The following is a 25,837-nucleotide window of genomic DNA, read 5'->3' as shown; positions in this document are numbered from 1 at the left end:
CTCCGCAGCGGGCTGGTGAAGCCTGCGGGGTCCCAGGCCGGCTCCCCAGCTCCCGCTCTCCTCGTCCTCCCGCCCCCTTCTCCCCAGCGACGCCTGCCTCACTGTGGCGTCTCTGTGGACACGGGAAGCAGCTGCAGCCGAGGCCGAGCCCCGCACACCGTCCCCCAGGAGGCCCCTCTCCAGCTGGAATTTCAGGCTCAATTAGCAGAGACAGGCCGGAGCGGCCCTGGAGCAACTCATCACCCACAGCCGCCGCCGCGTACCTGGGCTGAGCGTGAGCTTCCCGGTTTCCCGCTTCACGTCCTAATAACAGGAAGCAGCTGACCTGCAATTTAAAATCCAACTGGAAAGTGATTTTTTGAGGTTCCTTTCCACTAATTTAAGGAGCGGGGGTGGGAATGGGAGGGGAGGGTGGCAGAGATGGGAGAGAGGCCTGCTGTCCTGGAGTGAAGCCTCATTATTCCGGAGCAGGCGAGCCGAGGCTGGCGGCAGGCGGCTGTGCACGGCCCGGAAGGGGCAGCTGCACCTCGCGGGGGGGTAGGAGGGAATGGGGGGGGCAGGTGGGAGGACCGGCACACCCTCTCCTGTCAAGTGCAGGACAGGAAGGCCCGAGTTGCCCTCACGCTGGCGGGGACGCGGGAGCTGGGTGAGCGGACTCTTACACTCTGCCCTCCATCCTCAGACCCTGACGCTCCCATGCCTCCCGCCCCTTATGCTGGCGGCTGAAGCTGCCGTCCCTTTACGGGTGACCTTCAAAGGCTCTGGATTTAGCAGCAGCCCCCACTCTGACACTCCGAGCGAGCGCGGAGCCTGTGTGCGTTCACACGGAAAGATCACCACTCGGCCGGCCGGCATGCGTCAGGGGTGAGGTGTGAGCGCCACCCGCCCGCTGAAGGCCGGCTCCCAGTTTAGTGCAGGAGGAAACCTGGGCAGACTTCAGCAGCCCCGCTCGCGGTCTGTCCTGGTGGGTGCCTGCCGACTCGGTCGCCTGGGCGCACCGGCTTGGGCGGCACAGCGCGGGCAGAGATCTCCGCGGCCCAGGGCACCGGCGGGACCTCAGCCGGGCCGCCTGCACGCCCAGGGCAACGCTGGCACCCACCCGGGTGACAGTGAGATCCCGGCACGGAGCCGATGCGGAGCTGGCGGGTGATAATGAAGTCACATGCAGTGCCGTGCGGGTCCTTTTATATTCTCGGGCCGCAGCTGACCGCGGGAACTGAAACTGCGGAAAGCGAAACCTCGGGTGGGGGGGATGGGGACGATGCACTCCCCCAATGTCCTTCCTGCGAGGCCGCACACAAGCGCCTCAGGGGAAAGAAGGGACCACGCCCAGGTCTGGAACCCTGTGGAGGGATTGCCTGTCACGTGACGGACGGTAAGACAGCAGACGGGAGAAATCGCCAAGCCCCTTGGAACAGATGAAGGACATTCCCAATTCATGTCCACTGAGTGCTGGGAGTGTGTTTCTGCTGAGCTCCCAGGACCACGCTGCTGGGCCACACCGGCCCTCCCTGTTGTCTCCATCATCAAGTCCTTCACCCTCGGCCCGTGGGGGAGTGGGAGTGCCTGGGCACACACGCGGGACCGCCCAGTCCCTTGGCCCTCTCCGAAGGCGGCGTCTCTGGCATCGTCCGCTGCAGAGAAGGTGACCTGCAGCGGGGCCGGCGCGAAGGCCCTGGAGACGCCGCTCTCCTCGAGAACTCACCCACTCGGGGGACGAGCCCAGCAGACGGGGCTGGAATCTGTTCACAGCAGACACGCCAGGCCCGGCGGGCGCCTCCCTTCGCTCGGGGTGTGTGTTACTGGTTTAGTAAAAAGAAGCACCATGCACTTTTTTCTCAAAAAGGATGAAGGTTCTCCAGTGGCCAAGTGACTGAAAGGGAGGGCGCCAACACCCTCTCTGAGAGCAGCTAGCAGAGGCGAGTCCTCCCCACGGAGATCCGCTCTCGACGCAGACGTGCCCGGGCTTTCGCCAAAGGCCAGGTCTGCCCACTCCTCTGCCCGATCGTAAAGGGGCGTCAGAGACAGGAAACAGCGTGTGCTGGGACAGGTTTATTGTCATAAAAATAAGTTACAGAACGCAACGCCAGCGTGACTGCACGAACACGGGCTCGTGGAAACACTGGGAACGCGACCCCGGGGCGATTCCCCGGGCGGCAGAGCGACCACCGAGCGCGCCGGTACCCTCATCCCGGGTCTAAGGTTGCTGTGCCGCCCGCAAGGTGTCCCGTCCACCGGGACGGAGTCTGTCCTTCGGAGGCTCCGCCTCAGAGCCAGGCTGTCCTTGGGGGGGTGGGGGGCTGGTGAGGGCCATGGGCGGTCTGACTCCTGACCCGCCGGGGGGAGGAGCAGTCACTGCCGGCAGGTGTCGTGGAAGGCTTCGAGGGTGCGGAAGTCCCTCCAGGTGGGGGGCAGGCCGTCCTGCAGGAACCTCCCGCAGCGCTGGCAGGGCGCCTGGAACAGCTTCATGTAACTTCTCAGCCAGGTCTAGAGAGAGCGCGGAGAGAACAAAAGACAGGAATCGGTGCCTCCAAGGTCACCCTTCCTCTCAAGCCTAGTGACCTCTCGGACAGAGGGCCAAGGTGGCCGAGTCGTCACTGGGCTGCAGCGGGACCCACAGGCCCCACTGGCCCCCACTGGCCCCACTGGACCCCACAGGCCACAGTGGACCCCATAGGTCACACGGCCCATCTTCATTTCTGCACCGGCCCCTCATAAACTGAGGGAGCTTTTAAATGGAAGTTCCTCCTCTCAGGCAGGTCACGCTCCGGGGGGACGGGCAGGAACGGCCAGGAACGGCCCACAGCCGGGAGCGGGCGCACGTGGGCACGTTCCCCGGGCGGTGGGCAGTGTCTGCTGACACCAGCATGGGCCCCTCCTGTTCCCACCAGTGGTTGAGAACATGTGTGGAGGGGGGACGCATCGCTGATACTTCAGAATTCCCCCTGAGGCCAATACGCCTCTGCCTAACCAGATTCCGGGTCATCGCTCACGGTCAGGGTGCGGCCAGCACACCTGCGGGGAAGGCGAGGGGGGGGGGCGGGGACAACCCGGTGCCACTGATAATGTAATAAGTGGCGGAGTCCCGCTCGGGGTTCAGAGGGCAGCCCCCTCGGCATCACGCAGAAGCACGAGACTCACAAAGCTCCATCCCCAGCTCAGGGAGGGCTGCTGCAGACCAACCCCCCCATCCTCCCACACCCCACCTACTCCTCGCTGTGAGAGCTCCTGCACCCCGCCATTCCCTGTCCCCCGAGTTACGTTGGTAAGGGACGCTGCTCGCTGAAGAGGGCGGCCGACTTACTGATACGGACCGTCTCTCGTCATCACAGCCGCCTTCAGGGCAGCCTGTGCCCGTCACCACCGCCTCCCAAGGCCCCGGGTTGGAGGTGGTGCGTGCGTGCGTTCGTGAGTGCGTGTGTGCGTGTGTGTGTTAATTCAGTCTCCATAGAGACTGTCAAAAGGTGCCAAGGTTTCAAGTCGTCATGGCGGAGTATGGGGAGAAGTTTTCAATTAGCAATAATCGCCCCTTAGACAAGCCTCATTGGCTGCGGTACTGCCACTGTGCAGAGCCTGCTGGAGGTTTTGGCAATAACCGTGAGGAGGTCAATGGGTCATTCAGTTAAACTATTTATCCTTCGGTGCTGATCAGATTCAAATGCTCCCCGAGCCTCCAGGTAAGTCGCCACGGAAAGCGGGCGTTAGGCCCCTTGGGGTGAACCAAGCCCTTGCGTGCACCCAGAGATGAAGGCCCACGGAGGGTGGGCCCAGAGGGAGCTGTGCATCTGGAACACAGGGCCGATCTGAGGTCCATGCAGGCCTGACGCTCGATGACGCCACACTGCTAATGCCCCTGCGTGGACGGCGCTGAGCACCGAGGAGCCAGGGTGTGGCCCTCAGAAACGAACTGCAGGCTCTCAGCAGCTTCACGTGAGGCAAACCCGATCGGAAAAAGGGCACGAGCAACACCCCACCCGCTGCCAACGCTGTGGACTGCGGACAGGCAAGTCCTCCCGTGGCTCCCTGCCCGGCAGCCTTGCTGGCACGGACTGGAGGGGCCGCAGCCGCGGTGAAGGACAGGGCCGCTGGTGGGAGAGTGTGGAGCGAGGTGCACACCGTGGGTGGTGCTGCCAGGCCGTGCAGAGCCAGTGGCCGGCCCAGCTTAGTGACTGGCGGGCACGTGATAAACGGGGCAGCGGCGTGCGATGACCTGGCTTGGGGGGCGGAGCGGTCCTGATTTCAGTGCTTGCTGATCTCCGTGGTGCAAACACCCAGCTCCGACCCAACTGGTGAGCAGCAGCTCACTAAACTGAACGGTGAAGAGGAGCGGCAGGAGCTGAGCCGCTCCCCACGGGGCCCTTCCCCATCCCGGGCCCAGCTCCAGTCGGGGGGGGGGGGGGGGTGAAATGTCAGGGAGAAGGGAAGGCTTGTCTTAGCCACTGCAACCCACTCAGCGCCAAGCACGCTGGCGCAGCCAGGAGCTCAGTGACCTCTGCCTGAGTGAAGCTGGGAACGGCGGGAAGGTCCCTTCCCAAGCACCGGTTGTCCCGCAAGGACAGAAAACACCCTCGCTAATCAGACGTCGCTCCTCCCGGACCTCTTCCCAGCATAAAGCAAGCATCATTACCCTGGCCACCTCCCGAGAGGCCCTCGCTGTGTGCTGATGGAACACCCACCTGCCCCTGAGGTTCCCACCTGCCCCTGCAATTCCCACCTGCCCCTGCTGGTCCCACCTGCCCATGCTGGTCCCACCTGCCCCTGCGGTTCCCACCTGCCCCTGCAATTCCCACCTGCCTCTGCGGTTCTCAACTGCCCCTGCAGTTCCCACCTGCCCCTGCTGGTCCCACCTGCCCTGCTGGTCCCACCTGCCCCTGCTGGTCCCACCTGCCCCTGAGGTTCCCACCTGCCCCTGCAATTCCCACCTGCCTCTGCGGTTCTCAACTGCCCCTGTGGTTCCCACCTGCCCCTGCTGGTCCCACCTGCCCCTGAGGTTCCCACCTGCCCCTGCGAGCTTTACTCAGGGGATTCGGGTTTAAATGAGCCTTAGCTCTTAGCCACTTACCATGAAGGACCGGACCACGACGTCTGGCATCTGGGGCAGCTGGTAGTGCAGCAGGGCCGTGGTGGCGTGGTCTGTCACCTGGGGACCAAGGACAGTGACCGAGTTAGAGGCCATTCCAAATCCGCAGAGAAAACAAGACCCACACACTCCTTTCAGTGCAAACAAGTCTGCTTTTGCCCGCGCTGGAGGGAAGGCGTCGGCAATGAAATCTCAAGTGCCAGGTCAGTCTGCAGAGTGGGGGTGGGGGCAGAAAGGAAGGTGTCCAGGCCTGAAGGTGAGCGCAGCATGGAACATTCCAGCAACCTTAGGATCAGGAATGTGGCCACTTCTGAGGACCTTTCCCTGGCCCTCACTATAACTATCCTTCTGAGGCACCTTGTCCTGAAAGTATGGTCTCTCGCCAGCCCTCCGACGGGAGTTGTCCGTCTCAGCTCCTGGAGCCGCAGCCACCCCCCACCCCCCACTCCAAGCAGCCCCCACTCCAAGCAGCCCCCCAGTCTAGCCCTGCCCTGTCTCAGTGGCACTTCTGGAACACAGAGCCGATCTTGCAGGCCTGATGCTTGATGACGCCACCACTGCTAATGCCCACCATCCGCCAGCAAGTTCATAGGTCACATCGAACTTGACTGTTATGCCCACACATGGTTTATGCGACTGTCCTCATTGGGGGTGCTTGCATTACAGACGCTGCGACACTCGGTGCACAAGAAAGACAGTGGTCCCCCTCGTGCCGACTCCCTGGCTCCCCCCACCCGCAGCGCACGTGTGATGCACTGAGGGCCTGAGAGCCGTTATGCACACCAGCCAGGTGGCAGCCAGAGAGCTGGCCTGGCCCCACTCGCTGAGTTGCCAATGATCCAGAAAGGAGTCCAGCTGTGGGCCCGCACCCAAGGCCAGAGGCCACGGCCAAAGCGTGAGGACCAGGCTCCCCAGCTCACAGAATGCTCAAAGACCCTCTCCAGGCCTCAGTTTCCCTGATACAATGGCCATGCACGCAAAGCCCGCCTCCCGCCCCTCCTGCTGCCCTGGGCCTGTGACTTGGCCTCTGCCCACTGACCCTCATGGCTGCTTGGAGGCTGGTGAGCCCCACTAGGTGGACACTCCGGGGGCACGGATCATGCCCATCTGGTTTGTGCTGCGTCCCCCAGGCCCAGACATCACCTGGCATCTAGCAGGTGCTCAGTATGTATTTGCTGAATAAGAAATAAACTTAAAAGTGCCCACTCACCAAAGGCCACACACCAGAAACACCTGCCTGGCTTTCCTGCAAACGCAGTGACTGTCGGGGTAACCGGCGCTGCTTCTTCAAGTGCAAAGACTGATTTTAGTTTAAGCCTCCTGACAGAGAGCTTTCTAAAACCTCTGTACACAGCAGTGACGGTAACTGGTAAAGGGCGGTGGTGAGTGGTGTGGTGGAGGTAATCGCTGCAAAACTGCAAAGCTCACTCACTCGGCCCAGTGGTACCTGAGCCCGAAAGCTCGCTTCCTCCCCATCCCGATGCCTCGCACTAAACCTCGCAGGTGCCACTTTATAGGCTGAGGAGACAGTCTTCACAACCACAGGATTTCTGGAGAATTCTTTCTCCTGCACCTTCCATTCAGTTCATAAAGTGCCCCTAATAAAGCCCCGCCCCCTCACCACCACGGTCACAGCAGGGGACCCGGCCTGCTGTCCCCTAGCCTGGGTGTCCTCCTTCCCAGCCGTGGAAGGGCCCCTCCAGCCCCGGAGCCCCCAGGGGGGAGCCTGGATCTGCACTTCAGCAGCCTGAGCACCTGGCCTGGGCCCAACTCCCAGTCAGACTGCCCCCCAGAGGCCACGGCCGAGGCCATGGCCATGGCCAGGATGCTTTGTTCAGATGCACAGTATCTTCGCTTTCCTGTTGACAATTTTTAACACAAATGGCCAAATATAAGTTCAGGAAACTTCACCCAACTCAGATCCCCGGCTTCTCCTGCAGTATCAGATCTGGGGGCAGCAACCCGTGCCTGCCCCGAGGACCAGTGTGAGTAGAAGTGAGTCCCGCCATGTGACACGCTGGCCCTCACACAGCCACGTGGCCACCCTCAGTGTGAGTCCAGGTGGGGTGGGCCCTGTGCCGGCCCCCAGGGCGTACACCAGCCTGCTTCACCATGCTGTGCGCCTGGCCCCCGTGGCCTTCGGAATTTAGGGCATTTCCCCAAGATCCTGCCAAGAATCTCTGCCCAGAATCCTCTGCTCATGGAGTGCCTGGCCTGCGCCCACCTCCTCCTCCTTTCCTTGGCTGACCTCGGGACTTGCCCGCTCCTGGCTGTTTGATAACTGCCTTCCGGAAACATCTAAAGCGCGCTCGCCGACCTGCTTCTCCTCCGGCTGCTCAGCGACGGTAACACCACCTGCCCAGGGGTCTAAGCCAGCGCCTGGGCTTGTCCATGGCACACACTCAAGTCTCTGGGCGCTGGGGTGACACATCCTCTACCTCGATTCTCCCTGCTTCTTCCCACACCTGTCTAAGCCCTGCTGCTCCTCCCAGTCCTGACTCAGCGAGGCACTAGCAGGACCTGCGGCCCCGGGGCAGAGGCTGTGGGCTCTGGAGGGCTGAACGGGCCTCCACCTCCCAGCAGTGCCACCTGGGGCGGGCATGCAGCTTTTCTGGCTGCAGTCTTCCCATCCGGAAAATGGGATAACTGACAACACCTGCCACGTGGGCTACTTGTGAGCACTCAATCAAACAGTTCGTGCAGGGCAGGCTGTTTGATCAACATTAGTGGCTATTCAGCCAGATCTAAACATGCCCTCACTGTGAAGACCCTCTCAGGGTATGAGTGCACACAGAACAGAATCCTCCTCTCCTCCCCCCTCTGCTGAAAACGCCGTGGGTCCTCGAGTGTCCCCCCAGCTCCCATCCCCCTTTCGGGCCAGTTCAGATCCATGTGCTCAGGGAAGCCTCCAAGAATCCCGAGGGGACATAGCTCAGGCTCAGATCATTTCTGCCGCGGCATTCCTCGGGACCGAATGTGTATGATTACTCTTTGCGACTTTTGTTTACTGTTTGCGACTGAGTTGACGTGAATTCTGAGAGGCAGAGCCTGTCGCGCCCGACCCGGAGGTTCCTGGCCTGCGTGCCGGCTGGATGGTGCACTCCGTGGCTGAGCCATCAGGGAGACCGGCTCTTGTGAAGTGTGTGGGGGGCAGAGAGCGAGGCCTCCACGGGCTGGGACGGATCGGAGCCAAGGACTCTGGGCCCTGGCCCACCGGGCCGCCTGGGAATCCTGCACACTCTTGGCTGGGAGCGTGGGGCTCACCCTTCAGGCTCTGAACTTCCCAGTTCGGTCGGGCCACGGGGCTGGCCCAGCAGACGCACCGGGACAGGGACGGGTGTTACTTCCCTTGGAGCCGGAGAAGGCGAGTGTGGATCTCTGCCCTCCCCCTGCCGGTCGGGGCCACGCTCAGGTGGACTCACAGGTGGGGGTGCCTTGCTGAGCCTGGGTCCCGAGTGATGGAAGCCCAGCTCTCGGGCGACTTGGGGGTGTGCAGTGTGAGCAAGAAGTAAAGTGGTTGTTGGAGTGACAGACTGAGAGGCTCATCTGTCGCAGCAGCACTACCGTCCCCTTCTCCCAGCTCTTCCTCCGGACACTGCTCGCCCACCCGCCAGGGGAGCCAGGCGCCGGTCAGGCCTGCAAGGTTGCCCTGTGGCGAGGACGTTCCCTCCAGGAACAGCTGCCTGAGATGGGGTTCGAGGACCATGCACTGGCCTCGCGAGCTCTGGGCCCTGCCGGAATCGGGACCAGGGACTCTGGGCTGGGCCCAGCACTCAGCCAGCCTCTGCAGCTATTCTTAGGGATCAAAATGCAGGAGGGTGCAAACGGCAATGAGCACAAGTCCCCGGGGCCTGCTCCCTGGCTGATGCTGACTAAGGGTGGGGTGGGGCTCCCCCAGACTGGACTTTCCTACAGACTCTCAATCGCCCCTTGTCAGGGAGGGGCGGGCCTCCAGCAGCCAGGAGGTGGGGTCCAGGCACTGGGGTGGCGGGGGGTGGGGGTAGGGGTGGGCCCTTGGCTTTTGAGTCTGTGCACAAAACCAAGGAGGGCAAATCTGAAGGGGAGTGTGTTGTTTTCAAGAATCAAGGTAAACGTGGCTGCTGAAATGTCACAGGGTGCCGTGGAGTGGGGTGCCGTGGAGTGGGGTGCCGTGGAGGGGGGTGCCGTGGAAGGGGGTGCCGTGGAGTGGGGTGCCATGGAGGGGGGTGCCGTGGAGGGGGGTGCCGTGGAGTGGGGTGCCGTGGAGTGGGTGCTGGCAGCGTGCGGGGTCCTCCTACTCCCAAAGGTGCCTTTTCAGGACCTCGCGGGGTTACTTACTAACCAAGTCACTGCATTCATGGGGCCTGTATGCTCGTGCCCCTCACACTTTGTCCCCATGGCAACTAGCTGGGTGCCTTCTTTATTTTCATTTTATAGAAGAGGAAACAGACTTACAGCGGGGAGGGCGATGGCTGTCTGAGCCTGTGGCCTCCCTCCCTGCAGATGCCCCTGGCACGTGCCCAGGTGCCCAGGATGCCATCTGCCCCCCCCCCCCCCCCCCCAGCCCGTGGCGTCTTCGGGCAGCCAGAGTCCCAGCTGAGGCCAGGTTAGAAGCTCTGTCACGTGGCCACTACCCAAGAGCGGGAGAGAGTTAACTGGGGAGTGTTCTCCAGACTTGGAGTCATGCTCCCAGCTCTGCTCTGGCAGGCGGCTCCCAGGCAGGCGCCTACCTCGTCTTCCCATCACTGGGTCGTTTTCCAACCCAGGTTGCAGGCTCGCTTCCAAAAGGCCCAGCGAGACGTAGTCCTTCAACTGCCAAACGGTCACGGTTTTCTCTGCGCACAGGAGCATTTAATCTCTCCAGCCTCCCCATCAGCAGGTACAGGGGTAAGTTAATAGAAGGAAGCGAAGCGGACTCTGGCGGTTTCCCCTCCCTTCCTCCCAAACTCCTCCACGCTGGTTCCTGGTGCCCATGACCGAACTTCAAAGCGCCAGGCAAGACAGGGCTGCCGAAAGCTGGAGAAATTCACCGGAAGGAGCGTCCTTCTTGTCAAAGCCGTCCGTCGCCTGCAATATGTTTTTGTTTTACACTTTTCAACAACAAAGGTTTTTTTTGCTCAGCATCCAAGACAGAAAAAGGGGGCCTGGGGCAACATCAACAACAAAAACTTGCCATGAAGTAATTTAAATCGACTCCAGCCCAGCGAGGACAGGCGCCAGGTGTATGGAAAGCTAATGAGACTCCCTGGGAGATGAAAGCCGCCGCAGAGGCTGAGGAAGGGCACTGCTCCGAGAATGGAGCCATTCACAAGCCAGCGGGCGGGGCTGAAAGCGCGAAAAGACCTACCGCTTGGCCTGGGTGATGTCCGGCGCCCGCCAGCAGACGCGCTTTGTCTTTTCTCCCTCCGCCGCCAGGGCTCACAGATCCCCCCAGGCGCAGGGAACCCAGCTCAGAGAAGAAATCTTTCAGGAGACCTTGAAACAGCTGCCAGTCACCACACTGGAGGAGCCAGCAGTCAAAACAAGTGTCCCAAAGCGCCGCCACCATACTGTGCGCAAGGAGTGGCGACGCCTTCACGCCCGGGATCTGAGCGCTGGAGGGCACCCCGGAGATGACAAGCTATTTTAGCTGCACCCCCAGCGGAGCTGCCTGCTCACTGAGCACCTGCCCCGGGCAAGGGCTGGTCCCCACCCACAGCCCGGGGAGGGGGAGGGCACAGGCTCTGGGGCCGACTGCACCAGCTGGGGTCCGGCCTGTCACTGAAAGCAGTGACCTTGGGCAGGGTTACATGTACTGGAAGGGAAGGCACTTGAACAGGGTCTGACAAAGAGCAAGCACTCCAGGTGGGAGGGGTCCCACAAGGACCTCGTGATGGCCTGTGAGAATTTCCAGTTCCCAGTCACAGGGAGGGGGACTGGCCTGCCCGAGCCCAGCAGCTCCTGAGCAGCCGGCAGGACTGTGCCTCAGGGGGTGCAGGGGGAGGGGCAATGGCCACTCCAGGCTTTCCCTGCGCCAGGGCAGGACTGTGCGTGTGTGTGTGTGTGTGTGTGTGTGTGTGTCCACTCCAGGCCGTTCCCGCACCAGGGCAGGACTGTGCATGTGTGCGTGTGTGTGTGTGTGTGTGTATGTGTCCACTCCATGACATCCCCGCACCAGGGCAGGACTGTGCCCAGGGTGTGTGTGTGTGTTTGTGTGTCCACTCCAGGCCGTTCCCGCACCAGGGCAGGACTGTGCGTGTGTGTGTGTGTGTGTGTGTGTGTGTGTTTGTGTCCACTCCAGGACGTCCCCGCACCAGGGCAGGACTGTGCCCAGGGTGTGTGTGTGTGTATGTGTCCACTCCATGACGTCCCCGCACCAGGGCAGGACTGTGCCCAGGGTGTGTGTGTGTGTATGTGTCCACTCCATGACGTCCCCGCACCAGGGCAGGACTGTGCCCAGGGTGTGTGTGTGTGTATGTGTCCACTCCATGACGTCCCCGCACCAGGGCAGGACTGTGCCCGGGGTGTGTGTGTGTGTGTCCACTCCAGGCCGTTCCCGCACCAGGGCAGGACTGTGCATGTGTGTGTGTGTGTGTGTGTGTGTGTGTGTGTGTGTGTATGTGTCCACTCCATGACGTCCCCGCACCAGGGCAGGACTGTGCCCGGGGTGTGTGTGTGGGGGTGTCCCTACTCCAGGCCTTCCCCACGCCAGGGCAGGACTGTGCCCGCAGTGCCGAGTGGCCCTGAGCCTGACCAGGCTCCAGAGTTCCACATGCTCTCCCTGTGCAGCGGGACAATGGCATGACTCCATTGTCTGTCCGCATACGCCCCACCCCTGCTAAGCTAGGAGAGATGGGGCTTCGGGTTAGAAGTACGTCCTGCAAGATTAGTAAACAGGGAAAGTGAAGCCCCGAGTGTTTGGAAAGTTGCGTATTGAAAAGAGGAGCCTGCTAGACAGCCGACTGTGGCGTCCCGCCAGCCGACACCTGCTGCTGCCCACCGTGAGGAGCGGCCCTCTGGCCGCAGCAACGAGCACAGAGGCAGCAGGCGGACAGCAGGGACAGAGCTGCTGGAGACGGGCTCCGGCCCACATCCTCACTATCTGCTGATCCGGCTGCATCGCCACTCCCCGCAGAGGCCCTTGGGATGAGAGCGGCTGGGGTCAGGTGGCTTCAAGGCCTGACCGCTCACCCTGAGGTGCACCTGTGCCAGCAACTCCACCCTCGCCAGCCAGTGACATAAAGTCCTTCTCTCCAAAAGAGCAAGCCCATCCCCGCAGGCAGCAGAGGTGTGGGGCCCATTCTAGGAGCTACCTGCCGCGCAGATGAGCCCTCCCCCTCCTGCCCCCACCCTGCCCCTCAGCAGCACCTGTGGACGCCCCGGCTGTGCGTGTCTGGCCGGTGACAGGAGCCCCGGCTCGCCCAGGCCGTGCACTGCGTGGGGAGGAGGCTCAGGGCCTGTGCGGCGAGGCGGGTGCTCAGCAGGGCCCGCACGGCAGCCCTAGCCTTGCTCCAAGGGCGGGCCTGTCCTCTGGGAGCTCCCCTGCTGGGATCTGGAATTAGTGACCAGTCAGGTCTGTCACACACTCTCCGGGGACAACCGATGCTGGTGCCCGGCGCGTCCAGTGTCAGAGAAGGCCTCCTTAGGGGTGACCCCGTCTCCGACTGATAGCGCCTGGTTGCTACTCGGCAACACCCCGAGAGTCTACCCAGAGGCCGTCCCTGCCCGGGACCGTGAGTGAGTGCATGTGTGAACGTGTGAGTGCGTGAACATGTGTGTGGACGAAGCTGCAGTGCAGCCTGCCCCGGCATCACCCCCACCGGGCCCCACCTGGCACAGCTGGCGGGCGGGCTGGGGGCGCCTCTGCCTCCCGGGCCCAGGACAATGGCGGAGGCTGAGAGCGGCCTCCTGGGCTCCAGCCTTTGTGCTGACCCCGCGGGGCAGGCTATGAAGCTGTGCCTGTCGCTGACACTGCCTCTGCGCCACCTGCTACCTGGGCTGCACCCCCCAGTCCTTGCCCTCCCTGCCAAGATTAACGCAGGGAGTAGCTGCGTGCTGCCCTCCCGCGTCCTAAGCTACTGGGTGGAAACACAGTTTTGAAACGAGAAGGTTAAAGATCCCACCAGTGACTGCCCCTGCGGAGCGTAAATGCCAGAGAAACACGGACACACCGAAGCCTTTCTGGCTCTTTGTCCTCCTGCCCTGTGCTGCCCGACCCCCCCCCCCCCCCCCCGCCCCCGGCCCCAGGCGCCTTTCTCTGGATCCGCTGCTGGAGGCTGGCTGGCTGGGAAGAGCCTCCTGGCCCCGAGCGAAGTGCAGGGAGCCTCTGATGAGACTGTCGGCAGCCGGGGGGAGGGGGGGGGGGTGCGGCGGGAGAGACACGGACTAATGAGGAGGAAGGAAAGGGCTGCCACTGCTTTACGCACAGGAAATGGGACAGGACCTGGTGTGCGGGGCTTTAGCCAGGAGAGGCTTGGCCCCAGGAGGAGTGGACAGGGGTGCGCTTCTCAGCCCCTGGCACTGTTTTCCAGGAAGGAGGTGGCGAGGCGAGCGGGACACACTGTTACTTCAGTGGGAATAACATGGGCACAACTTTCAAAATTGCATCCCTCGCCCTAGCTAGTGTGGCTCATCGGCCTGCAGACTGAAAGGTCCTGGGTTCGATTCCAGTCAAGGGCACATGTCTGGGTTGCGGGCTGGATCCCCAGCTGGGGGGCGTGCAAAAGGCAGTCAACCAATGATCCTCTCTCATCTCTGATGTTTCTATCTCTTCCTCCCTCTCCTTTCCTCTCTGAAATCAATATAAATATATTTAAAAAAACAAAACAAAATCGCATCCCTCCTCCGCTTCCATCCCTTCAGTGTTCCTCACTGGATCGAGAAGGAAATCCAAGTTCCGCACCAGGACCTGGGAGACATGCTGCGTCGGCTCTGTCTCCCCCCCCCCCCGCCCCCCCCCTTCCCCGCCCGCCACACGCTCAGCCCGCAGGCTCCCGGCCCTCCAGGCTCCCAGCACCAGGCTCTGGGCTGCTGCTTCCATCCTGGGACCTCTTCCCAGGCCATCCATGTGGCTGTTCCTTCTCACCTTCCTGCCTCAGGTGAGTGTCTGCCCCGAAAGGCCTCCCTCCTGTGACGGCCCCAAGGTGAAGGGGCCCTCCCTGCTGCTCTTGATAGCAGCCCCAGTGACACCCTGAGTTATGTCACTGCGCTTCCCTGTCTGTCCCCCCAGATTCCTAGCAGCTGGCACGGTGCCTGGCACATGGCAAAGGAGCCCAATTCATAGCTGTGGCTGAACTGGAAGCAATGAATGAAATGACAACAACTTTGCTGTCTGCATGGCTGGATGGAAGCAGAGGATGGACGAGGACAGAGGAAGCGGCAGTGCCCCGTGGGGGGCGGCCCGAGGGCCGGGGAGGTGGGGGGACCCTCCCACGCCCAGGGGTGGAGCTGGTTCAGACACGGCCCTCCCACCAGCAGGAGCTGGAACGTGGACTTTCCTGTAATATTTCCCAAACAGTACTTCACGGGAAGCCCAGCCTCTGAAAAAGATGGCACCAGTGGAAAGGGAACGAACGGGTAGGTGCGGGCGGGCCGCCTGCCTCCTGGGGCCCCTAAGGGAACCCATGGGCCACAGGCTCGGAGAAGCTGAGCACAGAAACCATGGCTGAGCCCGAGACAACTCAAAAGACTCTGACTTTTTAAAAAGGAATAATTTACAATACGAAGCTTGCCCTTTGCAGGTTCTAGTCCATTAGCTCTGACGCACACACCGTGTAATCACCGCAACGACACAGAATGTTCCCCTCGGGGCCTGGGACCAGCTCCTGCCGCTCCGGCCCTGGGAACTCGGATCTGCTCTCTCCTCAGGTTTTGTCTTTTCCCGTCACGTAAGCGGCACCGCACAGTGGGCAGCCTTTTGCCTCTGGCTTGTGCTTGTTCCGAGAGGCTGGGATGAAAGACCAGCGTTGACACCTCAGAGCATCCGCACTCCCCTCAGTCCTCCTGAGCAAGAAGCCGAGAGCACAGCTTACCTTCTGGAACACTTGGTAGTTGGACTTGGACCATATATCCAGCTGTGGGGAAAGGGATAAAAGTATCGTCAGTGTCAATTTTAGAATCCAGACTTCAAAACACGATGCTCTAGCTACTGCTGCTAAGCTTGAAAAAATAAGACATGATTATAGAGCAACGACCCCGGGTTGGAAGGATTTAGGATTTAAACGTTCCGCCTGAGGGTCTGCTTTACAGCGTGCTGGTGACTTGAGGAGCCTGTTGAAGGGATCCCAAGTAACTGTGACGGCTGCTCAGGTCAGAGCCTGTGGCCAGGGCGCCCGGCCTCGAACCCGGGGAACGTGGAGGTCCAAGAGGAAACGTGGGCAGGGCTCGGCGTGAACCCAGGCCAGTCCTCCTCTGGCCACACTGGGTCCTACACGGGGCACTTCACGGCAGTCTCACCAAACCTCCCTGGTCTTACAGGTTTGCGTGAATCAAATTGATGCCCCTCACTATTTCAAGAACAAGTGAAGTCTGGCGAACAGAAGCACCCAGAGCAGACGGGAGAGCTCAGGACGGTGCAGCTTAGCGGGGCCGCCAGTACGTTCCGTGGCACTAAAGAGACAACTTTAATACACAAGGTCAAGAGTTGAGCAAATTGAAACACCTGGTCGATGGGCCTCCTGCAACCTGCTTCTGGGGTTGGCCGGTGGTCAAGGGGGACCTGAGACACAGCTGTTTGAGCCTGTGCTGTGGCATTGATTCCAGAGAGGGTGGGAGCAGGAGCAGCAACCAGCCGGAAGATTGCTCTAAGACAGGAAGTGAAGGGTTGCATTTGACAGTGAACACACAACACTTGGCCTTCTGAAAGTAGTCCTTGGAAATTAAACGCTGGGCTGTGGCCCTGGCTGGCGTGGCTCAGTTGGTTGGAGCATCGTCCCATGTGCCGAAAGGCTGCGGGTTAGATCCCCAGTCAGGGCACATACCTGGGTTGTGGGTTCAGTCCCCGGGCTGTGTGGCAGGCAAACAATTAATGTTCTCTCTCACGTACGGAAGGCAACTAACTGATGTTCTCTCTCACGTCGATGTTCCTCTTTTCCTCTCTCTCTCTCTCTCCCTCCCCCTCTCTCTAAAATCAGTAAGCATGTCCTCGGGTAAGGATTAAAAAGGAAGGTTGGGCTGTGAAGACAGGCACCACTCTCCCGGCTCCTTCCGGCGCGGTCAGCTTTATGTAACTTTCATGTCGGAACCCTTTTGGGGCAGCGGAAGGTCCAGGACCTCTGACCCCTGCAGGGCTCCTGCTGGGCAGGGTGGAGGTTTCGCTGACCCAAGTCCAGGAAACGTCATGGAAGAATCTGATCGACTGAACAACTGTTCAAACCCCTTTCCCTCGCCCTGCGGTCCCGTCCCTTCCTGGACTCCCACATAACCCGGCACCTCTCCTTCTGTCTGGCTAACCGACTCTCACAAGGGCACTGACAATTTCCAAACCCCACCCCCAGTTAAACCAGTTGATGGGGCAACACTTTAAAAAGTCTCTTGGCTTCGACTTTTAATTTGACAGGTTTGCAAGTTCTAGGCCAGTGGTCGGCAAACTCATTAGTCAACAGAGCCAAATATCCACAGGACAACAACTGAAATTTCTTTTGAGAGCCAAACTTTTTAAACTTAAACTATATAGGTAGGTACATTGTTATTAACCTAATTAGGGTACTCCTAAGGCTTAGGAAGAGCCATACTCAAGGGGCCAAAGAGCTGCATGTGGCTCGCGAGCCGCAGTTTGCTGACCACTGTTCTAGGGGAAAGTGACATGCTACTTCCAGGTAAGTCTGAAGGAAACCCTGAAGAAACATGGATTCCCTACATAACCACTCCCGAGGCAGGGTGGCCCGCTGGGCGGCTGGTCGCCTCGGGGGGAGTCGGGTCAGTTCTATTCCTAGGGAAGCAGTGCAGCCCAGGTCTTAGAACACGTTAAAGACCATCAGCCGAGTGAACGACGTTCTGTGTCTTTAGTTCTAACAGATCACCGCCAAGATGACAGGAAGATGACAAAGATCCCAATCTAAATTCCAGGAAGAGTAACCTCCATGTCTGGGCTTGGAGCTGATCGATTCTCCTGCCGTTCTCGCCTGTCCCTCCTGCCTGCCCCCACCGCACAGGGCGCAGCAGGACAGAGACACGGGCCGGGGAGAAAAGGAGGAGTCTGCACACAGATGGAGGGGTTGAAGTTTTAATTTAAAAGATGAAATTAAAAAACACACACACACACACAAAACTTCAGCAAAATGTTTCAATGGAGAAATCCGAGGGGAGCCGGCTGACGGAAGAGCCCACTGGCCGGCCTCATGGGCCCGAGAACACACGTGTTATGGGCCGTGCGCTGCTCCTTCTGAGCGGGGCCTACGCGCATCCAGGCCCCGGGGAGCGCAGGACCATCTGGGACAGGAGACGCTGGACAATGGCCCCGTTCACCAGGCGCACGGTAAGAAAAGGACGGTAACAATGGGTCCGGTTCTGCCAGGAAGGCCAGCAGGCGGCTGCACTTGATTTTCTGCTAGATTTACGCCAAAGAAAGCATCTCATCAGCGCCTGGGGTCGGTGCGCCTCTCCTCGGGGCCAGAAGATTTTGGAAATTCATTTCCGGGAGCCACGTCTGACCCAAATGAATATTCATTAGCTCCAGCTTCTAGGCTGCAAGGCAGAAGGACTATGGACTTGGCTTGCTATGCATTCAATGGGAGCTTCTGGAGGCTGCAAACTCCTAGCTGATGCTGAGAAACTCCCTCAGTGCCCTGAGAAGGCGCAAAGCCCGCAGCATCGGGGCCCAGGAAGGCCCTGTGGGGAAAGCCAGCCTCCTGCGACCTGAAGGGGCTGGACACGCAGCCTCGAGCAGCCTGTGGCTCTGGGGCCGGATGAGCACTTCAGGGAGGGGTAGCGCGTTCCCAGGGAGATTGCACCAGATCCCGGGGAACCACCTGTTTCACACACATCTACCCGAGGAAGAACTAGTGACAACAGTGACAGAAACTTACTTAAGGAAGAGACATCAGCATCACCTAACATGGGCAGGCCAGGGAGTCTAACTACCGTGATGGCCACCGCCAATGACCTCTGCCACCGCCAATGACCTCTGCCACCGCCAATGACCTCCGCCACCGCCACATGACCTCCGTCACCCCGTGGCAGGTGCCTCTTATGACAGCTCTGCACTCAGCCGCAAGGTACCCTCGCACAAGGATGATAAGACACTGAGGCGCAGGGAGTTGAGCCACTTGCTTAACATCACCAAGCGGATGTGTGATGGAGGATCAGAAACCGGGCCTGTCTCCAGAGTCCCAGCTCCTGCCCGCGCAGGAAGACGGCCTGCAATGGAATTCAGAGGGGGCGGCTCAGAGCCCCGCGCTGTCCCCGGCCTTCAGCGAGCGCCCTTGCGAAGTGCAACCTGACAGATCTGCTTCAGGACCGCAGATGGGACAGTCGTCAGCACCACAACCCACTTAGCAGCCAGGGGGGATGTTGGCAGCTCACCAGAAAGTTATCAATTCTTCATTTCAAAAAATAGTGCAGAGAACTAAAAATTACCTAAAACTGACACTTCCAAATAAAACTGGCAAGCCTCCGGGACTTCAGCTTTTAAAGCTTTTATTTATCAGCAGCTTCATCTCGTGAGGTCAAGAGGTGGGCGTCAGTAGGGGTAGGATGCCACAGACCAGCAATGGTGAGGGTTTCTCCGTGGTTTCCGAAACCATGAACCTCCCTTTGGTGGTCTCTGTATGCCCGCCCACCGCCCTGGGGAATGAAAGAGGGACCCAGCCTCACCAGACGCGGTGACAGGTCTGCTACTTGAGAACTTCTCACTTCCAATCAGGGCGCACGCACATCTGTTACTAAAGCTGCAGCGAGCACAGTCGCAGGGCCTCCTCTGCACGGATCCGTCCCCGCCCAGCGGTGCCCGCCCCAGCGGTGCCCTTCCCCCACCAGGAACAAGAGGCCCCTGTTCTGAAGGTCGTCTGAACAGTTTCAAAGGCTCTAACAAATCAAAACGTTCCCTGCATCTAATATCAAACGGGGCTGATGCCAACTCTTATTAGAGGAATCAGATTCAGCTTCCCCGGCCCAAACACACACACACATCCCACTTTGAAGTGGGAGAAGGCAGGGATCAGCGTCACCCTGGGGACAGCGCGGGCTGTCTTTGAAGGCTCCCTTTGATACCCCCCTTTCCCTCTTCGCTAGGAGGCTAAAGGCAGCCTTAAAAAGTGGCTAAGGGGTAATTAATGAAGCTATAGCACGAACATAACCTAAATCCCCTAATAAGATAGACTCGACCGAGACGTTTGCACTTTCCCAGGTAAGTCTGACGGGTGTAAAACGAGGACAATGCCTGGAACGTGCCGAGTCAGGCTCTGGGCACCTCCCAGATGACACCGAACTCCAGGTGAGTGAGTCTGAGAGCATTTTCCTATTTTATTGGAGGAATTAGCCACAGTGCTTGGTATCAAAAGTGTGCACTGCAGGTGAGGGGACAGGGTGACTGGGGCAGTGGAGGTGGGTGTTACTGCGAAGTGACAGCCCGGTGGCCCTGTGGTGGGGAAAGCCGCGGGCGTGGCAGTGGGTGGGGCTGGGCCACTGCTGCCTGCAGCTGTAGAGGGAGCAGGGCCTCCTGCATCCCCGTGGTGATAGGGAGCCCGGTACGGTGCCGGTTTCTGGACACACATTCTCTCTGATGAACGGAGAGCCCACACCAACCACTCATTAGGAAAACCCGCGTGCGTGCCTGTGCGTGTCCTTTATTCTCAACCCACACTCCACTCCCTGCTGCTTCCTTTAGTTCCCACCTCTAATTGTTCACTCTCCCCTTTCACTCCAGGGAAAGCACTTTCACACCCCAGGTGGGCTTTCTCCTCCCCGTCCCGCCCCCCCTATCCCCCCCCCCCATGTCACTGGGCTGTGCGCCAGGCCCTGGGGTCTATCCTTGAGACACTCAAGGACAGCTTGTGTCCTCAGGAGCCACGGACAGGGGGAGGGCTGAGCTCTGGCTCAATATGACAGTAGGTCTCAGTTTCCTGATCTGGAAAATGGGTCTAGGATTCAGTAACCCCTGTAGGCAAAGCTTGCTTCAGCACAGTGCCTACCAGACCAACATACGGGTACTGTTAGTATTTTTGTTACCTGCAAGATAGACGTGGAAAGAAATTACCACGATGTACTAATTCTAGTTAGAGCAAAAGGGGGCTCCCACACTGTGGATGGAGTCGTGATGGCACTGCGCCGTGAGCGAGGCAAACCCAGGCTGCCGTCGCCACAGCTGTGCTTGCGAGAGGCCCCTGGGAAACGGGACAGAGTAAGAAGGAAGATGGCACTGAGCCGGGTAGCAGGAAGAGGGGAAGTTATCAGGTGGACGGGGAGGGCATGCACCCTGGGCTAAGGGCACAGAGGGTGCCAATGAGTGAGAGAGCGCCAATAACACCAAGGCTGAGAGGAGGACAGAAGGCGTGTGGCGAAGGAGGCAGACGAGGTCAGAAAGGATGACGGGCCAGCTCGCTAGATGCCTGGCTGAGGAGTTTGGATTTTATTCCACAGCCAGAGTTTTCTGCAAACTGCCAGTGTCACAATGTGCTCTCCGAGTAAAGGGAGAAAGCGCTTGGTGGTCACATAGGTAGAACCCTGCACACTGCCCACCCCTCGGGAGACGCACGAGCAGAGCGGCCCAGGCTCTACAAGCTCCTGCAGCGAAGAACCCGCCGAACCCTCTCAAACTCCCTGACCGCAGGCTGCTCGGTGCCCAGCAGCCAACTCCCCGTTTCCTGCTCTGGGCGATGGGAAGATGGCGAAAAGCAATCGCATTTTGGGAAGACAGCTCTGGGAGCCAGGGAAGGACAGACTGGGGAAGTAACCTGGAGACTAGACGTGAGCCGCTAGTGCGGGGACTCGGCTGAGAGGCAACGAGCTGGAAAGGAGTGGAGGACAGGAGGGGCCCACTGGAGGGACATGTAAGGAGGAGGACCCGCCGACAGACTAGATGGGGGGGCGGGGAGGCTGAGCAGGTAGATGGTGGCACCACTGACCAAGTGAAGGAGCCGTGGACGGAGCCTCAGTTTAGGGGGGATGATGAGCTGAGCTTGGGTCCATCTGGAGAGAAGAGGGGTGACACAAGTCAGTCCAGGAGTGACTGGTGTGGGTGCCACGTGGGACCTCCGGGGGGATGAGAGGCCAAGGCACGAGCAAGGAGAAGAGGCCCGGAACCCGGGCGTGCAGGGGAGAGGCGTGGGCGGTAGCGACTGATGAAGTCAGTTTTTTTTTTTTTGCTAATCCTCACCAGAAGGTATTTTTCCCGTTGATTTTTAGAGAGAGTGGAAGGAAGAGAGGGAGAGACACACAGAGAGAAACATACATGTGAGAGAGACACATCGATTGGTGCCTCCTGCACGCCCCCTCAACCAGGGCAGAGGATCGAGCCTGCAACCGAGGTACGGGCCCTTGACTGGAATCAAACCCGGGACCTTCAGTCCACGGGCCGATGCTCTACCCACTGAGTAACCCGCCTAGGGCTGTCACCTCTTTTTAAGAAAAACGTTTTCTCCTCATCATAACGTGGCTGTTGGGTGTGAGTGCTGGAGTGACCACACATAGGTTTACGTGGGACTCATGGAGAGAAAGGACAGCCCCGAGGGGCCAACGGCCCGGGTGCTGGGGGGCACAGGGTGTGTCGGAGTGGTGTCTCGGGCAGAGCACCCATTCTGCTCTGGGAGCAGGCACAGTGCAGGCTGCCAGCGCCCATCAGCGTCTCTCACGCTCGCCACAGAGCCATGTGGACAGTGCGGTGACGGGAAACTAGGGGCTCACGAGGGTGAACTTTCCATGAAGCAAGTCACCCACAGAGGAACCCGCCTTGGGTCAGGCGCATGGCTCAATGGAGCCGCTGCGGACAAGCTGCGTCCTGCGCTCCCTGTTAGTGTCCCGGAAAGATGGGTGGCAGCTTGTATGGCGAATTGGATTTTCCTCATGGTTTTGGGAAAAGCTAAATGCCGGGCCACGGGCTACTATGCTGCGAGACGAGGCAAAAAAAAAAAAAAAGGGGAAGAAAGAAAGAAAAAGGAAAAAATCCCTTTTCTCAGAAGACACATTTAATGAGGCACCTGGGGTCTAAGGCGATAAATCAGAAATTCAACTGAGGGCGTCGGCCGAGAGGAGAGCGGGGCCTGCGGAGACGGGGAGAGGGTGTGCTGCGCGCTCTTCTCCACGCAGACACGGCATGTCGCCCGTCACCTCGGCCTCATCACGCTGCTTAAGCCGCTTGGCGGGGGCTCCTCCACGGGGGCTCCGGGACACGGACAAGAACGGAAAACCAATGAGAGGCCGCCCGCCTACCTTGCCGTCTTCTGTGTAGACGTTCTCGTTGTAGCCCTTCACGATCGTTCGGTCAATGAACAGGCTCCGCATGACGACAATCACTTTCAGCACCTTTCCCAAGGTCACCTGCCAAAACACGTGTGCAAACATGAGCACCAGCCTGAACATGCAAATCACACACAGCTGGGCAAGATGATGAGGAGGCGACGCTGGGCTAGCCCTCCTGTGTCAGAGGCACTGGGGGCCACGAGGGGGGCCACGAGGGAGGGCGTGCTGGCTGTCCCGCGCGCTAGCGTCCCAAAGCATTTAGTCCCACACTCCCAGCAACACAAGTTCTCCCTTCACCACTTAAAGATGGTGCAGGCCCCTCATCTTACCACCCGAGTGGTTTCTAACTGGCTCATAGCTGTCAGGACGAGCCCCAGGTGCTTGCTATCTGCGGGGTAAGGTGACCCCACCCAGGCTGGCCCTGACTCAGGCGCTCTCCAGGAGTCAACGAGCCGGGTTCTCAGGGCCGTCGTGGCCCGTGCACCCCCGGAGTCCAGGGAGCACAACAGAGATGACAGGCAGGCCCGGGTGCCCCTGGGGCAATCTGTGTACAGTGGCTGGTCAGAGTGGACGACGATACCCAATAAGTTCTGATCGTAAATGGAAAGTGGCTGAATTTTATCTCCAAAAAGGAACAGAATCCTGGAAATATATTTAAGTGCTTTTTCTCTTTTAGAATTTTCAGGAAGTATATGGATTAAAATATACAAAAATAGTGAGTGTCATATATGCCAGGGAATAGTGCCCGGCTGTGCCGGCTGGAGCCCCAGCACTCAGAATGGAAACGGCGCCTCCCTTTCCTGGGGCTCCCGTAACTCGTCTGACCCCTGGGTGAGACCCTGGAGCGAGTCCCGCGGAGGCCAACCCCACAGAATTGGCCAAAGGTCCCTGTTGGTCTGAGTGAGGACAAGAACCCCGGCCTCCCCAGCAGCGGACCCCCTGCGGCTCCAGTGTGCAGTCGGCTCTGGGGGCCGCCCCCGCTTTCCTTATTCCTCAGTCCTAGCGGTGGTCCAACTGCCTGTCCGCATAACAGCCTTCCTCTTCCCTGAATGTCCCTGATACCCTGTTCCTTCAATAGCTTTCAGTTCTGAGAGGGTGTCTCCGTTCTTGCCCAAAATGGCACAGAATATAAACCCGGCGAGAAAAAGGTGATGCACATATTTACATTTCAGAGAAAGTTAATAAAAACACCTTATTAAGTGTATAGTACTTCTTGTTACTGCTACACCACGTAACATTTAAAGGGTCATTTCTTACACAATTGGACACCACTGGCTAAGATGCCAATTAACCAGAGGCAGGAACAGCCGCTCTGTCCCCAGTTCAAGGCAGCTCCTTGGCAGGAAGGGGGTGAAGAAGGGGGGGTGGAGAAGGGGGAGGGGAGGAGGAGGCACCAAGTTGAGTTATAACTTTGTAACTCTAAGCACTGAAATGAAGAGCCTCCCAGAGGGTCCAGTGGCGGAGATGCTGGACCTCCTCCCGCAGGGCCACTGCTTTCAGCACATGTGAACTCTCCTCCGACGCCCAAGGGTAACCAAGCCACTGTCTCCGTAAAAGCACCTGAGTCGGGCTGACTTTAACTACCTGGTACACTGCCTTGGTAATGGCTCAAGCTTAAGAGGGAATTCAGGGAAACATACACACCACAGGTACTAGACATTTTACATTTAACTTTTTTTGCTTTGAAGAGTGACCTTTGGAATTTCAAAGTTACGACGATGTGAGCATTGCTCCGTCGTGGTGCAGGCCGCGGAGGCGGCATTCCGCGCGGCCTGGTTCTTCCGGTGGCTACACTGTGACTGCCCCAGCCATCCTGCTGGACATTAGCTGCTTCCACGGTTTCCCTAATACAAATACAGCCGCAACACACTTTCATTCACGAAGCCTTCAAGACATTTGGGATTACTTCTTGAGGACAGATTTGCAGAACTATAATTATTGAGGCAAATGGTACAAATATTTTAAGGTTTTTGATACAATCTGCCCATGTGCTAAGCACAGGGTTATGCCAACCAGAAAGGCACGAACACACCCATCTCAGTTTGCTCTCGCTAGCAACAGGTGCTATTAAAATAAAATAACACAAACTCACCCCTCCTGGAAGTACCAACTTAATGATTTAAGTCTTTTATTATAGAAGATTTAAAATAACATACAAATAAACGAAATGGTATAGAGAACTCTAGGAACCCGTCCCAACATCAACAATTGCAACTCTTCCCCCTCCCCCACCTACTTTCCCCTTTCTGCATGTTTAGTTAGTTAGTTCCCCTTTCTGTATTATTTTGAAACGAACAGCACAGAATAATTTTCACGTGTAAATATTTCAGTCTGCATCTCCAAAAGATACAGGCTCTGAAACAGCAAAGCCTCACCGTGATGCCATCCCATGTCTACAAACCAGAAATTTCCGTTATCCACACTCAGTGCAGTGAGCGTCTAATCCCCACAGCCTCCCACGGCACGTTCGTGAGAGTCTGCTGGTCCCAGGACCTGAACCCAGACACACTGTGACTGCCAACGCGTCTCCTAAGCCTCCCCTGAACGAAAGGCATCCTCTCTCAAACCCCCCCCCACCCCCCCGCCCAACCCGATTTGCTGACGAAACCGGTCATTCCCGCCAGTTTCCCCACAGCCTGGATTCTGCTGACGGCCTCCTGGGTGTGCTCGACATGTTTCTCTCACTCTGCACTTGCCGTAAATTGGTGATTAGATGGCATTCAAGCCTGACTCTGTGTGTCCAGGCTGCTTCCCAGGCGTGTTCCACTCCCCCCACAGGAGGCGTGCCCGGTTGGGTCTCAGTGGGGACCCGCTGACCCAGCACTGACCCAGCAGGTTCCACACGGCGGATTCCATGCGATCCCCCCCTTTCCACTCACTAGCGGGAACACTTTATACGAAAGCGTCCCCTCCCCTCCTGCTTGGCTACGGAGCGTAGGGCTCACTATGCAGGAAGAGCAGGGAAGGGCGCAATTCTTTTTCGTTACTTTCCAGTCTTTAAAACAGTGCCTCGGGCCGAAACTGGTTTGGCTCAGTGGCTAGAGCGCCGGCCTGCGGACTGAAAGGTCCCAGGTTCGATTCCGGTCAGGGGCATGCGCCTGGGTTGTGGGCACATCCCCAGTGGGGGGTGTGCAGGAGGCAGCTGATCGATGTTTCTAACTCTCTATCTCTCTCCCTTCCTGTCTGTAAAAAATCAATAAAATATATTTAAAAAAAAACACACAAAAAAAACAGTGCCTCGGCTCACGGGTTTCCTTCCTGCACACGAGTTCATTTTCCTCCCTGGCATGACCCTAGGCCAGGGGTGGGCAACCTTTGTGTGAGTGCGCGCCCGAACCAGCAAAATCTCTGACTCAACATTCTTCTGCGTGCCAACCCTAATTTTTTGAGAACATGTTACGCCTA

General features: G+C 58.9%; 1 protein-coding gene and 1 pseudogene across 1 annotated transcript in view; both read right to left on the bottom strand.

The window, feature by feature from the left end:
• Window positions 1-2,037: 2,037 nt before the first annotated feature.
• Window positions 2,038-25,837, bottom strand: part of MED27 (mediator complex subunit 27) — a 140,700-nt gene continuing 116,900 nt past the window's right edge. The window contains exons 5-8 of the mRNA XM_036329309.1: window positions 22,403-22,510; window positions 15,070-15,111; window positions 5,063-5,140; window positions 2,038-2,487 (exon numbers count right to left, since the gene is read on the bottom strand). Of these exons, the coding sequence (XP_036185202.1) occupies window positions 2,353-2,487; window positions 5,063-5,140; window positions 15,070-15,111; window positions 22,403-22,510 (363 nt within the window). The 3' untranslated portion in view covers window positions 2,038-2,352. The remainder of the gene's footprint in view (window positions 2,488-5,062; window positions 5,141-15,069; window positions 15,112-22,402; window positions 22,511-25,837) is intronic.
• LOC118667831 lies at window positions 3,443-3,574 on the bottom strand (annotated as a pseudogene).

The sequence above is a fragment of the Myotis myotis genome, unplaced genomic scaffold, assembly GCF_014108235.1.
Source record: "Myotis myotis isolate mMyoMyo1 unplaced genomic scaffold, mMyoMyo1.p scaffold_m19_p_12, whole genome shotgun sequence".
In the NCBI taxonomy this organism is placed as follows: Eukaryota; Metazoa; Chordata; class Mammalia; order Chiroptera; family Vespertilionidae; genus Myotis; species Myotis myotis.
Note: the sequence above shows the minus strand (reverse complement) of the source record. Positions and strands in the feature narration are given on the sequence as shown.